Source organism: Gobio gobio, assembly GCF_949357685.1.
Source record: "Gobio gobio genome assembly, chromosome: 7".
Taxonomy (NCBI): domain Eukaryota; kingdom Metazoa; phylum Chordata; class Actinopteri; order Cypriniformes; family Gobionidae; genus Gobio; species Gobio gobio.
In genome coordinates this window covers 50153359-50171289 of record NC_137103.1, presented here as the reverse complement: position 1 = coordinate 50171289, position 17931 = coordinate 50153359, and the positions used below count along the sequence as shown (strand labels likewise).

The 17931-nt window shown below is 35.7% G+C and overlaps 1 protein-coding gene across 1 annotated transcript; it reads right to left on the bottom strand.

Annotated features, from left to right (window-relative positions):
- Positions 1-11748: 11748 nt before the first annotated feature.
- Positions 11749-17425, bottom strand: gpbar1 (G protein-coupled bile acid receptor 1). Its single transcript, XM_079821352.1, has 2 exons — positions 17253-17425; positions 11749-14744 (listed from the first exon to the last, which is right to left on the bottom strand). Exon 2 carries the CDS (start codon positions 14675-14677, stop codon positions 13652-13654), a length of 1026 nt encoding a protein of 341 aa, XP_079677478.1. The 5' UTR covers positions 14678-14744; positions 17253-17425; the 3' UTR covers positions 11749-13651.
- Between the last annotated feature and the right edge of the window lie 506 nt (positions 17426-17931).

The following is a 17931-nucleotide window of genomic DNA, read 5'->3' as shown; positions in this document are numbered from 1 at the left end:
TTCTGTGCAGACGGATTTTATGATGCAAGTTATTATATAATATACAGTTCCCAACAGATGAGAGGAAACGGTTGTATTTATGGGGCAATCTTATAAAACCCTTTACGTTTTCTGGCCACCGCCATAAGAAACAAACACACGCAGGTTTGACTGCAACAGACTCCATTTGTATAGAGTTTGGCTAACAAAATTTGCCACAAATGCAGATATGAAGGGGTGACACACACAAACACTTTTTCACATACACTACCCACGTAGAAGGGGACGTTCTCACGACCTTGCGAGACGTTCTCTAAAGGTGACGAAAATCCCGAACCTTTATAGAACATTAGAGACGTTCCTAAAACGTCCTCTTTTTGTTATGAAAGTGCTGCAGTTCAAGGTTCCTGATGTGACTTTAAGGGGACGTCCCGTGTTGGTTAAATAACGTCCCCGAACCCTTTAAAGAACTCCACATCATGACTCTCTCGGAACATTCTAGGAACGTTACCAGACGACTTCCTTGACACCAGTGGGGACGTTCTGAGAATGTTCTGAGAACATAACATTTTCAAATAAAATATGGTCCCCTAAACGTTCCAAGAACATCCTGAATGTTCTGTGAAGGTCCGCCAAATAATGTCCCTAAACCCTTTAAAGAACTCCACATCATGACCGCCTCGGAACGTTCTGGGAACGTTACTAGTTGACGTCCTTGACACCAGCGGGGACGTTCTGAGAATGTTCTAGGTAGGGGTGCACCGATCCGATATTAGGATCGGATATCGGCCGCGATACTGACAAAATAGCTGGATCGGGGATCGGAAAAATTAACAGATCCACAAGCCGATCCAGGTGTTTTTTTTTGTCCGTCGCAGCAGAACCTACGTCATTCGTCAGCTTCACGTGTGTCGCATGCTAGAAGGGAGCGAGCCAGAGAGTCGGCTGTGTGGAGGAGATATTTCACGCTTGCCACGCCAACTAGTTCGTCGCTGTTTCGAGGGTATTACTGCAAAGTCAGGGTCTTTCCTGCATTGACATTTTTTTGACGGCCAAAGCCTAATTTGATGAGTTATTGTGATTTACGAGTGATGTAGAACAGATGCTGCGCTTGTGACTGAGTGACAGAGAGACCGATCTGAGAGCTCCTCCCCCGCGCGCGCTCTCTGGGTCTTCAAAATAATCAGTGTTCGCTCTCATATTTCACATATTAATCCAAATCAAAAGCTCGGAAGACCGAAACCATGTTGCACGTGACACATTCGGACAATTTTGTCCTTGAATTATCACTGGGTGTGAATTGCGCTCAAAAAACATTGACTCTGACATTCTCTGACCAGCTGACATAAAGCATACTTTCAATAAGCGGGAGACAAATTATATCCAGTTATGAAGTGTTTTCTGTGTGTTGACATCTTTCGCGATGTTCTAACAGACGGGATTCGCACACAACGCGTCTGCTAATGTCCGATTCGTGACCTAATGACTCCTTTGAACCGAATCATTTTAACGACTGGCCAGAACAACTGATCTGTCCAACACTGAACTCATGAACTCAGTTTATTAATTTACTCAGAACGCAACTGAAATGAGAACACAAGTGTGCTTACCCATTTTAGCAAGAGTGGGTAGTAAGAATTATTTTTAATTATCAACAGTATTTCATCTTATTTCTGTTGACAATGTGTAGTAAAATAAATAGGCCTAGCCTACAATCATTTAATCTGGAGTGAGGTGAAACCAGAACAAAGTTGTTATTAGCTAGCTGAACATTTTTATTAAATTGCATATGGTAGAAAATTTGACTATTTGTTAATTTGTAATGCTACTTTTTAATATTGATATGATTATATACCAAAACAATTATCTGTAGTGTAAAAAATGTTTGGTAACTGTCAGATTACTATTGTATGTTTGACCAATACACTGTTTTTTGTTTCCACTGCTACATTTTATTTATTTAAAGAAGTTAGATTACATTCTATTTTAGATTTGAATGCACAATTGTTTTTTAAATAAATAAGAATTCAACACCTTACATACATCTGTTATTTTGTCTTAGTTATGTTTAGTTAGTAAAGTCTGGTGCCTTTAGTCTCTTCAAGGAAGGTATAAGGTGGAAGATATACAGTTTATTATTAATTCAACAATATATCGGATCGGTATCGGGTATCGACAGATACACAAAGCCCAGGCATCGGTATCGGTATCGGGACTGAAAAAGTCGGATCGGTGCACCCCTAGTTCTAGGAACGTACAATTTCTAGGGGGGTACACTGATTTATTTACAAAATTTTAAATAATTTATTATCCTAAAGTTAATGATTTTTTACATTGGTTTACGGAAATAAATAATTTGTAAATACAATCTGACTCTTGAAGGTGCAGTGTGTGATTTTTAGCGATATCTAGAAGTGAGGTTGTGAATTGCAATCGACCAGCGTTACGGTAGCCGACACAGGACAAAAATGTTGTCGTCGGACATTCGTCGGAGAGAGCACAGAGTGACTAGCGCTCTGTAGAGAAGTTTGTCCGTGAATGCTGGGTACACATGAAAAGATAATCGGGGCGATTTGGGGCTGATTTCTCCCCTTCCGACAATCCTACGTAAAGTCCTGAGTAACTGAATGGTTCTCAGTGATGGGAATAATGGCGTTATAGATAAACGGCGTTACTAACGGAATAATTTTTTTCAGTAACGAGTAATCAAACAATTTACTCCCGTTACAACGGGATGAGAATAAAATGTGGCGTTACTATAATTGAGCTCACTGAAGCGGTTTTCATCCGATCAGGCTCTCTCTCTGTCAGTCGGACCTGCAACGTGTTTTATTTCTCTGGTTGGTTGGTGTGTGTGTGTGCGTGCGGGCGTGCGTGCATGCCATGTGTGTTTTTGGTACACATAACTGATGATGGTTGGTGGGTGGGAGACGAGGTTGGGGTTGAGGTTGAGGTTGATAGGTTGAGTTCACACACACGCATATGCACAGTCACACACACCAACGACCAGGAGGAGTCAGAGCGATGGCAAGTCCAACGACTTCAAAGGTAGCTTTCGCAAACTGGAAGTATAAGCGCTACTTTTCCCTCGTTGAGGTGAAAGGTAAGAATGTTTATGTAACGTGCAACTTATGCCCAGGAAGAAAGAGTTTCTCCATGTTGGTCGCAAGTAATTCTAATCTAATGAAGCGCCTCACATAGGGTGACCACCATCAAACAAACCAAATGTGGGACGATTACTAAGTTTGTGTGGGACAATGTGGGACATGTTACCAACACTAAAACATAATCTGAAACTGTTGTATAATCTTAAATTCAACATCACTGAGCCCAAAGGCAGCAGGCATCATGCAGATAACTACTTTTGAAACAGTTCTGACCAAGTGCAACTAAAATCAATAAATAAATAATGAAACAAATAAAACAACATTAAATTAGTTAATCTTATAAATTAATTTATATATAGAACTGTATTTATATATATATATATATATTTTTTTTTTTATTTATTTATATACAGAACTATCCATTCGTTTTCTGACAGGGAACACATGGAACGAATCAACGCTCCACATTTTGATTGACAGCCGTCACAACCTACTAGTGACCGTGTTTACTCCTTTCTTTTCAACCATTGGATATGGTTTAAAAAAACGGCTTTTGTATATTTGTGTAAGGCGGGATGTTACTTCTGACGAAGCGCTGTTAAATATAGGCGAAAATAATAAATAAAATGCTTTCTTAAAAAGGCAAAAGAACGCATGCATGTTTTCTCATTATGATCATTAAAAATCAACAGACTGGTGAAAATGCGGGACATTTTCTCAATATGCGACATGCGGGACAAGGGGTGAAAATGCTGTGCGGTACAACGCAAAGCGGGACAGGTGGTCACCCTATGCACTCACATCACCACATGCCGCCACAAAATTAGTGGCTAAAAACCCAGGTGATAACGTGAGCTCCACTACCAAAGGAGTAGTATAGTACTGATAATATTTACACAATATTTACACTATAGTAGGCCTACTGATAATATTTACAATAATGTATTGAATTTGATAGGTGTCTCTCACATTGTCCCACAGCAACATTACAATAGTGTACATTCATGTACAATGTTTTATAATAATAATATATTATATGTAATGTCCAATTCATTCATTTAACATATTTAATATTGGGGGCATCCAAGTTATCTGACATATTTGAACATTTGAAAAAAAAAAGAAGTAACACAGTAGTTACTTTCCCTGGTAATTAGTTACTTTTATAATGATGTAACTCAGTTACTAACTCAGTTACTATTTGTAAGAAGTAACTAGTTACTAGTTCTAGTACTAGTGTGAGATGATGGTCCAGTGGGTTAAACCATGGAACTGATATGCAGAAGGTTGCTGGTTTGATCCCAGTGGTCACCACCAGTGTGTCCTTGAGCAAGGCACTTTACTCCACGTTGCTCCAGGGGGATTGTCCCTGTAATAAGGGCACTGCAAGTCGCTTTGGATAAAAGCGTCTGCCAAATGCATAAATATATAATATATATAAATATAACTAATTACTTTTTTAAAGTAACGTGCCCAACACTGATGGTTGTACAGATTACCATCTTCACACTGTCTCCATAACTTCATCTAAACATATTCCTTGCCCGCCCGTCCAAATTTTCTGTAAAAAGCATTATATACACTATAAGCGCAATTCCTTCTTGCCGGTCAACTGCCTTGTTTGTTTACTTTAAAGTCACGTTTGAGATGTTTTGATTCGAGATATTTTGTGAGATTTCCCGCATTCCCAGACAGCACTCTGATATTTGTGAATGGAATCTGTTCGTGTGTGGTGTGCTTTCCGGGTCACATCACAGCACTTCACACACTAGAGGAACAAAACGGTTTAATCTATGATTTCTTATCGTCATGTTTGTGGTCTCTTACATTTTGAATGTGTATATATATATATACAAAATATGTCAAAAAAAGTTTGGCACAGTTGGCCACATCCAGAAAAATGAATGGATCTCTATGGCCCTCTACTAGATATAGATGGTCAAAACATATTATTTCTAAAACTGTAATTCCTACAGGTTTTCTTCTAACCAGCAGATAGCAGAATTATGTCAATAACATCTAGATCAATATCCAGAATTTTTTTTATTTAGATCATAATTTAAGTAATTTGTTTCCAGAAAGAAATGTTATTTCATATGCAAGCTAATAGTGTAGTTTGCCATTCCCCGAAACACAGCATAAACGTATAGTTGAGAAGAACAAAAAATATATGTCATTTGTATTACAAAAATTTGTATTTTTTATTCAATCGGTCTGTGAATGTATGGGGTCCGAACGGATCATGAGTGTAAAGGGGAAATGAGGAGACTATACACATTATAAACATTATTTATTATACCATTGTCAAAAATCTAGGTCTGTCTTTTAAATAACTTAAATACGTTCCATCAAAGTCCACTACTATTTATTATAGCTCTTTAAAATGCTTTAATAAATAGCTCTAAAAAATTGCATCGCAAGGCATTTAATGAATTTGATTGTCTCCCAGACACTGGACTAAAAACACTGGGGTGGTGTTTATACAATGCTCTTCTACAATAAAATATATGTGCCGTTCATATTTATAAACATACCATACCTTACACAAACATCTGCGCACAAAAGCAGGAGTGACTGTCCTCCCTTCTTCTTAGCCAAGAGCTGCATCAAAACTTCAGAGACTGAAGGATCAAAGGCTAAATAGACTGTAGTGTATACTCATTTTTTTTATTAACTTGAACTGTTTGTATTATTTTAGATTTATGTTAAATTTGAGTATAGTCTGAAATAGGGTTGCACGATTTGGGGAAAACATCTAATTGTGAATATTCTGGTTAAAAATGCGATAATTTATTTCTTGTTTTTTTACAAATGAAAAGTTTGTGTGTGTGTGTGTATATATATATATATATATATATATATATATATATATATATATATATATATATATATATATATATATATATATATATATATATATATATATATATATATATATATATATACATATATATATATATATATATATATATATATATATATATACATATATATATATACATATATATATATATATACATATATATATATACATATATATATATATACATATATATATATATATATATATATATATATATATATATATATATATATATATATATATATATATATATATATATATATATATATATATATATATATATATATATATATATATACATATATATATATATATATATATATATATATATATATATACATATATATATATATACATATATATATACATATATATATATATACATATATATATACATATATATATATATACATATATATATACATATATATATATATATATATATATATATATATATATATATATATATATATATATATATATATATATATATATATATATATATATATATATATATATATATATATATATATATATATATATATACATATATACATCTCACTTTGTGCTTATATATTAATAATAGCAATAATTATTAAGATTATTATTATTATTATTTCAAGATAAAAATATTTAACAAAATAAGAAATATTCATATTACAATAACCTTTTCATTATTAAAAAATAGAGTATTTAAGAATAATAACAATATAATAATAATAATAATAATAATAATAATAATAATAATAATAATATTTATATTTTACAAACAACTGCAGGGTTACATGTTAACATGCAGGAAGACTGTAACTGAAAATCATTAGAAGTGTCTAAGGATTTATTATTAAATATTATATTATTATTATTATTATTATTATTATTATTACTATAAAATTGTGCTTTTTTATCTGTGATATCAATTCCTTAATTTTTGTCATCAAGAACAAGTATATGTCTTTAATCTGAATATGAGCCTCTTATGCATCCGCTGTATGGAAGAAAACACCTGTACACAGGAGAAAAACATGAGTTGTCATATAAATTTATTTAGAGAGAAGTATTATTTTTCCTATTTTTTATCCAAAATAGGATCAGCACTTCTGTGCGCTAAACACACTCATGTTTCATTCATACTGGACGCCAGAGGGCGCTCTCGAGCGGAAACACCACATATGCCTCAGAGAGCAGTAATATAATGACGTTTTCAGGAAATCCCTAATGTGAAGCTGAATAAAAAGAAGATACAAACACTTTGACCGATTAAACATGAAGACAATAAACACACAACTTTGACAATATATGGTGTATTTGAGTTCTTCAAGCCTTCTCTGGTATTGTTGTAATTATAAAGTATATTATAATGCAATGCCAATCAACTTTATCACTGTATAGAATACTATAAAATAACACATTGTCTGCCTCATTCTGTGATGAGAAGCCACATCAGCTCACAACAGGTTTATGAACGCATTACTGGTTTGTGAAGATGTTTGACGTGTGTTGCTTTTTCAAACACACTCAATCTCACAGTGCTTTCAGACGGAGCAGCGTTTACTGCTGATAACAGAGCCGCTCTTCACTAACACTGTGCATATATTTATTTCATTAGCCGCAGCATTTATGCTTTCATAATCGTGCATAAGCCAAATCGCATTTGCGGTTCGATTTCCCTTAATCGTGCAGCCCTAGTCTGGACACTGTCCTATATGCAGTGTTGGGGTAGTTACTCAAAAAAAGTAATTAGTTACTAGTTACATCTGTAAATTGTAATGAGATTACTTTACTAGTTACTGTATTTGAAAAGTAACTTCACTACTTATTACTTTACTTTCCCATTTCTTAATTTACCGTGTAGATATATGGACAAATATCATATGGCTCTATGGCAGTGTTTCCCCAAACAAACAAAAAGGACTACTGTCAAATAAAGATAAAGAAAATAATAAGAAGAAATTATTTAAATACAAGCAGCAGCACAAATAAATACTATTGAGCAAAGACACTAATAAAATAAACAATGCTTTTCAGGTTTTTCATGTACGTCTAACATTAGTTTTCAGGTACAGAAATTGATCAAATGTAAAATAACATTGCATATTTGACTGTATAAATTAAAGATTAATCCTATTAAATTTACAAAATCTATTCAATCAAGAGCAGTGAGTGATGTCCTTGTCTTTTGTTGTTTGACATTAAACAGACAGCAGTAAAGGCTACTGCCCCTTTAAGACCTAATCCTACTGCCCCTTTAATGCTCGGATATGCGTCGTTTTAAGGCATATACAGACTATGTCTGCTAGGATACTCATCAAGATGGGCATGTTGACATAGTTTTTGTGTGAGTTTGTCCGTTCAAGAGCAAAACTGGAAAGAGAACTCAATATTTGCGCACTGTGAGACGTGTACGCGCTTTCGGATGAGTGCACAGACACAAAATCTTCTCACAGCGCGCGTGACTTCTCATTTGTGATGACGGCGAAAATGAGTGGTCTTATTCAAACATACTGCAGCACTCGCATGAATTGAACAAAGTTTACAAAGAGAGAATTTGAAGGACTTTTACACGGCACCCCTGCTCTTGTCAGACGGTACCTCGGTTGGGAAACACTGCTCTATGGCAACGGTGCACGCAGCACTTAAACATATCAGATCTTTACACACAGGCAAACGCGGCTTGAGTAACGCAGGAAAGCGCGTTCCTATAGTCTAGTAAAGTAGTGTAGTTACCAATATTTTTAGTGTAATGCGTTACTTTACTTCGTTACCCAAAAAAGTAATATCGTTACTGTAATCCGTTATTTTGTAACTCGTTACCCCCAACACTGCCTATATGTGTGTTTCACATTATACTTGATATATGAAGGATTATGTTAAAAAAATAGCAAAAATATTTTATGGAACAATATAGATATTTAACCTAAAAATATTTATACGTTTATCCCCTGTTTTCACAAAGCTTAAACCTAGTCCTGGGCTAAAATGCATGTTTGAGCTGGTTCAACTGAAAGACAAACTTGAACTGGCATATCTTAAAATATGTCACTGCCCTTGTTTTGTCTCAAGATGCACACCGGAAATGTTTTTTTTCTAAGACACGTTTATAAAAGATACTTAGATGTCCTAGTTGAACTACGGCCTAATCCTGGCTTAATTTAAATTAACACTGTCTGTGAAACCAAGTACACTGAAATGTAATACTTAAGATTAAGGGTTCAAATCCCTAAGTATGAGCAATGATTTGTCTTCTAATAGCTGAACAGAGCGATCTGTGAGTAGCAAGTGTTGGGTATCGAAAGTGCAAGAGATACATTTGTATGTGTGTGTGTGTGTGTGTGTGTGGGGGTGGAGGGAAGAGGGTGTGTTTGTGGTTTTTTACCCTTTAAACTACTGACCTTCCTTAGCTTCTATTGCAAAACTATGGGGAACAAAGAGTCAGACTTACAGACCAAGAGGTTAAGCAAACACTTTCTTCTTTAAATAAATGCACATGAGAGTAATGATCAACATTAGAGAGTATTGGCCAGTGTTTGCAGTGAAGTTACTGAAATGTTCTCAAGGGACTTGACATGTTTCACATTTTACCCTGCAACACAAACCATTAGGACAGCTCAGTTTCTCTTTATATCCCTTGTTTACAGTTACTTTGTGATTTTAACTTTTTGTCTTGTGGGTCACACAGACAGTATGCAAACACACAATATTCAAAAGACTTTCTCCAGACCCAGTCTATCATTTAACTATTTCCCACTGTGATGAATTCACTGTTGAAGTCACATTTGGCAGCGGAAGGACAGTTTCTGGGAATGAGTGTACGAGTATAGGGCAGGGCCTCTGAAAAACACACTTATCTCAGTCCCAAAAAATATCTGACCACATCTATGATCACATCCTAAACCGTTGGTCAATTTAAAGGTGTCATGAACTGGCTTTTTAATTTTTTTATACTGTCGTCCGAGGTCAACTTATGCCATTTGCGTGTTTTTTACATTCAAAAACATCATAATGAATAATTAATAGGCTATTTTCTGCCTTGGTTTTGAGGCTCTCTGAAAAACGATCGGTTTCGATGGGCGAGCCGCACTGAAGACTTGGAAGTAAACGCCCACGGCTAGGATTGGATAAGATTTGCATATTTAAGGAGCTTCTGCTCCCCTGTCAGTGACAGCGTATGGCAAACGACAACCAGAATGAAGCCCACAGCCAGGGCTCGCGAAATGTCTTTATCAAACAAACACAATGATTCATCTCTCATCCACCCGCGATTGATTGGAATGTTATTTCTGTATCATTTCGCTCGATCATCAGTGAATATAACCGCAAACCGTACACATGCACACACACACACACACACAGCGCGTGAGCCCGTCTGAAATACACATAGCTCCGGGACGTTGGGCTTTGCGAGCACTGGCGTTACAAGTCCGAGTCTGATCACGAATGAACCAATAACACCTTCTCCAGCCTGTAACCGCGTGCTAAGGTGTGTAATCAATAGATATCAAACGATCTGTAACAATGCAATACTATCACATATAAAAAACATGTTTTACTCACATAAGTGTGTGTTGCACCGTTCCTGTCGGATCCAATATAGAAGGCACAGCATTGTGTTTTAATCTCAATATGTCTGCAAATCCAGTCTCGACCTCTATCTTGTTTACAATCGATTCCACATCGTTTAGCTCCACGAGTCGGTGGGCGGGCTTGAGGCGGCGCTTCTGCGTCCTACTACGTCAGTGGTCGACATATTCTGAGATCTCTCGTTTTCTGGGCCTGGTGTCTTTAAAAGCTTTTCTTTGACTAGCAAGGATGTTTTCAGCTCTGAAACTTGCAGGATATTCTTATATCACGATTAACTTTTATATATCAAAGGCTCAAAGGAAAGTTGATTTCTCAATTCATCACCCCTTTAAAGTTCTCATATTTGTTCATTTATTTATTTATTTTTATAATGGATGTCTCATTGTAAATGCTTTATCTCAGCGGGAAATGTTTAGATTATGAATGTATGGTCAACAAATAAGTTGTCCTCAATTTGTAATGATTGATGGATGGATGGATGAATAAATGTATGTATGTATGTATGTATGTATGTATGTATGTATGTATGGATGGATGGATAGACGGATAGATAGACAGAAAAAAATAAAGATTTTTTTTTCTTCCACACGAAAAAACAATACATATTTAGTAATGTATTTTATACATACATATATACATATAAATTAACATTTATATTTTTCATTAAATGTAATTTTATTTCTTTATTTAATGAATGTTATTAAAGGGTTAGTTCACGCAAAAATTACAATTCTGTCATTAATTCCTCACCCGCATGTCGTTCCATACCGTAAGACTTTTGTTCATCTTCTGATCACAAATGAAGATCTTTTGAATGAAATCTGAGAGCTTTCTGTCACTCCATTGACAGCTACACAACTACCACTTTCAAGCCCCAGAAGGTAGTAAAGACATCATTTCCATCAAATCCTCTACCACTTCAACCACTAGTTAAACCAGTTAAACCACTTCAGTGACTCAAGTGGTTTAACCTTTGTTTTATGAAATAATTAATGAAGAATTTTTTCATGAGTAATTAATGACAGAATTTTTATTTTTGGGTGAACTAACTTTTTTAATGTAATTTTTTTAAACTCCAGATTTTTAATGAGATTCTTGATTTTGTAAAAAAAAAAAAAAAATGTACACAATCAAGAATGTGCTTATACAGCTATAATATCATTCCGTAAATTCATAAACACATTTTTGTGGTGTAAAACATTAACTGGTTGTACTTTTCAACATATTTTTACTGATGCTTCCATATGACAAGTAAATTTTGTTATCTTGGTGACAAATCAGCACAGTTTGCAACGACACATCACAGAAACGGAACATCTAAGTTTGCAAGGCATACAAATGTACAAGATGAACAACATTTTTTTTCAAAAAGATTTTCAGTGGCAACACAAAATAAACCCTGGGCCAACATGACATCCTTATTGTTGAGCCTGGGTTAGATGTGATTACTAACTAGTGTTTTGTTCTTTTACACTACAGTTAAAAAGTTTGGGGTCTGTAAGATTTTTTTTTTTATTACTTACTTTTTATTACTTAGAAATTATTACTTAGGAAGGACACATTCAATCGAACAAACGTGACAATAAAGACATTTATAATGTTACAAAAAATATTGGTAACACTTTACAATAAGGTTCATTAGTTAACTACATTAGTTAACATAAACTAATAATGAACTGCACTTATAAAGCATTTATTGATCTTTGTTAATGTTAATTTCAACATTTACTAATGCATTATTAAAATATTGTTAACTTTAGTTAATGCACTGTGAACTAACATGAACAAACCATGAACAGCTGTATATTAACTAACCTTTACCAAGAATAACAAATACAGTAACAAATGTATTGCTCATGGTTAGTTCATGTTAGTTAATACATTAACTAATGTTAACTAATGAAACCTTCCTGTAAAGTGTTACCAAAATATTTGTATTTCAAATAAATGCTGTCCTTTTGAGCACTTGAAATCCTGAAAAATGTATCATGGTTTCCACAAAAATATTGGGCAGCACAACTGTTTACAACATTGATAATAATAATGTTTTTTGAGCAGCAAATCATCATATTAGAATGCTTTCTGAAGGATCATGTGCCACTGAAGACTGAAGTAATGATGCTGGAAATTCAGCTTTGCATCACAGGAATAAATTACATGTTAAAATCTATTCACATAGAGAGAGAGAGAGAGCGCATTTAGGCCACGCCCACACCGGGAGGGGGGGGGGGGGGGCGATCCAACACTCTCCATTGACTTTGCATTGCGTGAGGCTGCATCCTTGTCATCTCGGACTTATAACAAAAAACAGAACCATGTCTAAAAGCTGATATGTGACAAAGTGTACAGCAAACAAGCTAAAAAACACAAAAATAAGTTTTTATAAGCTGTCGACCCAAAAAAACAAGAGTTTAAGGAGACAAAAGTGGATAAAGGCAGTAAAGCGTGACGCTTCAGCAGGAAGAATGGGTAAATTTTGGGATCCTGACACTCAGTATGTCTCAGTATGCCTATGTGTGCAGTAAATATGTTGTCACTGTTAAGTCAAATATCCAAATGTCAGTTTTATATATTATATTTCCTGTCACTGATAACGTTCCCCTCCAGTGGGTGTAGTTCTCAGTGTAATATAATGTGTCACGCTCTGTCTCAATGGCCTGTGTCCACTTTTTTGTCCTTAAACGCTCGTTTTTTGGGTCAACAACTTATAAAAACTTCAGTTTTTTTGGTTGTGGGTTTTGTTTAGCTTGTTTGCTGTACACTTTGTCACTTATCCGCTTTTAGACATTGTTCTGTTTTTTGTTATAAGTCCGAAATTACAAGGATGCCGCTTCACGCAATGCAAAGTCAATGGAGAGCGTTCGATTGTTTTCCCCCCCGGTGGGCGTGGTCTTCAGATTATGACGCGTGTCGCTCTGTCTCTATAGAAAACAGTTATTTTAAATAGTAAGAATATTTCACATTATTACTTTTTGTACTGTATTTTTAATCAAATAAATGCAGCCACTATAAGCATAAGAGATCTTACTGACCCCAAACTTTTCAACAGTAGTGTATGTAAAGCATTTAAACATTAATTTACACATTCAATTTAAACATCCTATGACTCATTGTCCACTCGTCAAAGAGCGATATCTCTATTGTTCTGTCCTCTCCAGCGGTTTCTCAGTTTACGCATCACCCTGCGGATGGGCTCAGTGTACTGCTTGTTGGCCAGTCCCAGTATCAGCGGAATGACAGCCATGCTCCCGATTCCTGTACAGGACATGATGATGTACAGAGATGAGCTTGGCAAGCTCACGCCGCTCTGCAGAGCCGTCACAGACATGAGTTGGTAGATGATGTACGGCACCCAGCAGACCAAGAACGTGAGGGACACGGCGGCCACGCATTTGGCGTAACGCAGGTTAAGCTGCTGCTCGTGGTCGGTCGGCGGCTGCTGCTGCTGAAGACGGTCCACGGCGCGGTGGAGCTTGCAGATGTTCTGCAGCTGCTTGCGTGTGATCCACAACACCCGTCCCGTCATGCCCACGATAGACAGCATAGCCGGAAGCACCAGTCCACACACTTCCAGATAAATGAAGGCCTTGGGAAAAACCTGTTTGTAGGAGCAAACCTCGTCCCCTTTGGAAGAGTAACCAACCGTGGTTGATCTCAACGTCTCGTTTGGGTTGGAGCTCTTGTTGGCATTGGGTTCCACCCAATTATTCCATCCAAAGGCAGGAAGTGATGCGTAGAGCAATGGCGGGAGCCAAACGGTTAACAACGCCAAGGGGAAGCAGCGGTGAACCCAGAACTGGCTGTGGTGGAGCGGGCTGACGATGCACAGGTAGCGCTCGTAATGCACCATCACCAGATTGAAGAGGAATGACAGGAACAGAAAGTTGGGGAAGATGTACATCAGCATACAATGCTTGAAGTCCAGATGCCGGTCGAGTGTCATGCGGGGAATGAAAGGCAGGGTGATGCCAGTGCACAAGTCGGCCACCAGCAGACTCAAGAAGAAGTAGTTTGGGGTGTTGTGCAGCTGTCGGTTGCAGGCGATGCCTATTATTATGAAGAGGTTGGAGAAAATGATTATTGAAGACAGTGGAACTGTCAGATAGAAGATCAAATTCTCTCTACTCAGCTTGTCATGTGGATCCATAATGGACAGCTGTTCCCCACTGGACTAAACCAGACTAAACCTTCTCCATCCACTGTGAGGGCGAGTTCTGAAAACATAAGTAAAATATTCAGTGGTTAAGTCTGATGTCACGCGGAAGCGCTTCCGCTTTTAATCATAATCAAAATTATAATCATAACCTTTATCTCCATACCAAAATTCCAGATGGCCAGACAGTGATTCATCTTTTATAAATCGATAAAATACTAATATCTGTGACGCTGTGAGCACAGAGACTGTTGTGTAGACTGTAAGTATTTAAAATGTTTAACTTTTTTAAATGTTTGATGTTTAATATGAATAAAAAAGCGGCCGTCAATGGCATTCTCAAGTGAAACGAGTTGAGGCTTGAACCCAGAAACGGCGTTCCTTACGTCATAACTTAACAAGCAGATAGTTAACAGGTCTTGCTTAATATATCAGTTAAGCTGCTTGGAGAAAACCAGTCATCAGTGCTGCCGGTTTGTCTTACTTCCCTTTTAAATAAGACTCACCCAAAGAGTTCACCCAAAAAGGCAAATTCTGTCATAAATTACTCATCCCCATGTAAGACTTTCATTTATCTTCGGGACACAAATGAAGATCTTTTTGAGAGAAGAATGAGAGTTTTCTGTCCCTCCATTGACGGCTACGCAACTACCACTTAGACACTTCAAAAAGTTCATAAAGAGATTGTAAAACTAATCCTGTCACGGTGTGTGTGTGCAGGCAGGAAGGCGAAGATGGGTAAATACAATTCTCAAATGAAGTTTAATGAAAAATGATACTCAGGTGAGTCATACAGTAGCAACACACTCTACACATCAACATAGATCGGACAAAGACTAAGGGAAACAGCAGAACTTAAATGGGGAACACAAACGAGATAATAGACAAGAACAGCTGAACAGAACTAAACTAACCAGGGTTACCATGGTGACAGATGAGTGGCGGGAAACTGGAACAAAGCAACATGTGATCAGGAAACAGAAAGACAACACAAATAGACAGGCATGTGACATATGAAAACACACGGAAAGTCCATGGACAAAACAGAACATAACTGTGACAAATCAATATGAATTGAGCGGTTTAGACCAAATTTTTCTGAAGAGACTCATTAGCTTTATAAAATGAATAGATTGATCAAAAAGATCTTCATTTGTGTTCTGTTGGAACGACACAAAGGTGAGTAATTAATGCCAATTTTAATTTTTGGATGAACTATCAGACCCGACGAAAGGAATCTCTCCCACAAAAAATGAAAACTCTCATGATTTACTCCTTCATATTAATTCAAATTCATATGCTTTTATTTATTTATGTGGAACAGTGTTATTTTAGTGTCATTACTATAGCATTTTTTATTAATATTCCATAGTCTTTATTTTTATATTTTCATTTTAAATATTTAATTATTTCTATTTAATTTCTAAGTCCTGTTTTAGTTTGTTTTAGTAATTTTAGTACAGCTTAGGTTTTTAATATTCTTTATTCTATTAATCTTTAATTTATTTCAATTAACGTAACTGCTTTTTTTATTTTTAGTTTTAGTTAACAATAACAACACACAAAAATAAATCTTCACAAAAACTAATCTTCAAACTTGTGTGTGCGCGTGTATGTATATGTGTGTTTAAATGAAAAAAATTGAAAAACTTTTAAAAAATCTTTTACTTTTAAATTTTCTACAATTGACACGTTATATAATTTTTGTATTTAAGAATTTATTCATTTATATGTTGACGTTAACATTGTCATACAATAAATTGGTGTGAAGAATAGAAAAATTTAAGTCACTGATGATCTTTCCCACCAGTGAAGCTGTGAAATTATTATCTGCTAACAAAACAGCACAATATGAGGATCATTACAGGATTTTCATTCGTTTAACATCTGATCAGTTTGAATTCAATATCTTTCCACTGTTCAACACTTGTTGACATTTCTTTATCATGACGCGCAGTTGTCACTCAAAATGACTCTAGCTTCTAATGCTGGACACAGTAAATACAGAATGCAGATAAAAACCACAACCAATGCTGTGTGGCCACAGAGTATCACAGAGAACACGTTAAACTTTCTTGCATGTCTTAATAAGCCAGTGCTGCACAATTGCATCCGGCTAATGTTTAAATATTCATATAGGTTCATGTTTCCATTTGTATTAAACAATGGTGGCATGACCACTATCAAATGTCCATCCCCTGCACCAAGCAAACTTTATGATGCACTTTATGTACATGCACTGAAGTTCAGTGATGCTTTCTGTTGAATTTGGTCTTTAATTTCACTTTTCCCTTGAAGATAATGATTCACTCACTAGAAATCAGCACAAACAATATAGTCATATAAAACAATTACAGATATAAAAGTTAAATACTACAATACTAACCCTTCCAGAATTTTTTTACTTAAAAATTATGATGTTGATAATGTAATGCAAAATTTTCTTTTGAATTAAAAAAATGCAATGTAAGTAATGAAATCAGAGTTTTGTATCCCAGTGCACTTGAAATGCTTCAGCTGACTTAAAGAGACAGTGAAACTAAAAGAAATATGTCTGCCAAATACTCACCTTACAAATAAAGTTAATCTTCATACAGTAGACCAGCGTAAGATGTGCCAGCCATATGTGAATCAGTGATCCTGTGAGGTTCTCACTCTTCTGTGTTCCTCTCCTCTCACCAGCACTTGCGGACGGGGATCTGAGTTGTGTTCACGGTAGTCAGCAGGATGCTTCTTAAAGAGACAGTGACCTCATTCTGACTTCGGCCGTGAAGCATCACAAGAGAGGTATTTCAACTCAGGAAGCCACAGTTTACACTCGATTTATGAGATAGATGTGGGAGGCATGGAAACATGCGATGCTGATATCTGATTGTATATTTCTATCATAAAAATAGTTTAATTGAAGGGGTAGTTTGTACAACTAGTATAAACTAAAAAGAGAGTTGCACATAACATTTGTACTACTATGCAGTAGAATACACTACAACATTTCCTTACGTGTTCACAAAAAAACAAAAATAGGTCATTTACTCATCCTTATGCCATTCCAATCCTGTAATTTCTTTTTTTCTACTGTGAAACACAAAATGAGATGTTAGGGAAAGTGTATGAGCTTTTCTTGTCAATTTACACTGAAAGTAGAAGGTGATTTACACTCCTGTTCAAACGTTTTTGAAAGATTATTAGACTCTTATGCTCACTAAGGCTGTATTTGTTTGATCAAAAATACAGTAAAAACAATATTA

Coding starts and splice junctions, on each gene's coding strand:
- gpbar1 (XM_079821352.1), bottom strand. CDS start 14,677: ATGGATCCACATGACAAGCTGAGTAGAGAGAATTTGATCTTCTATCTG.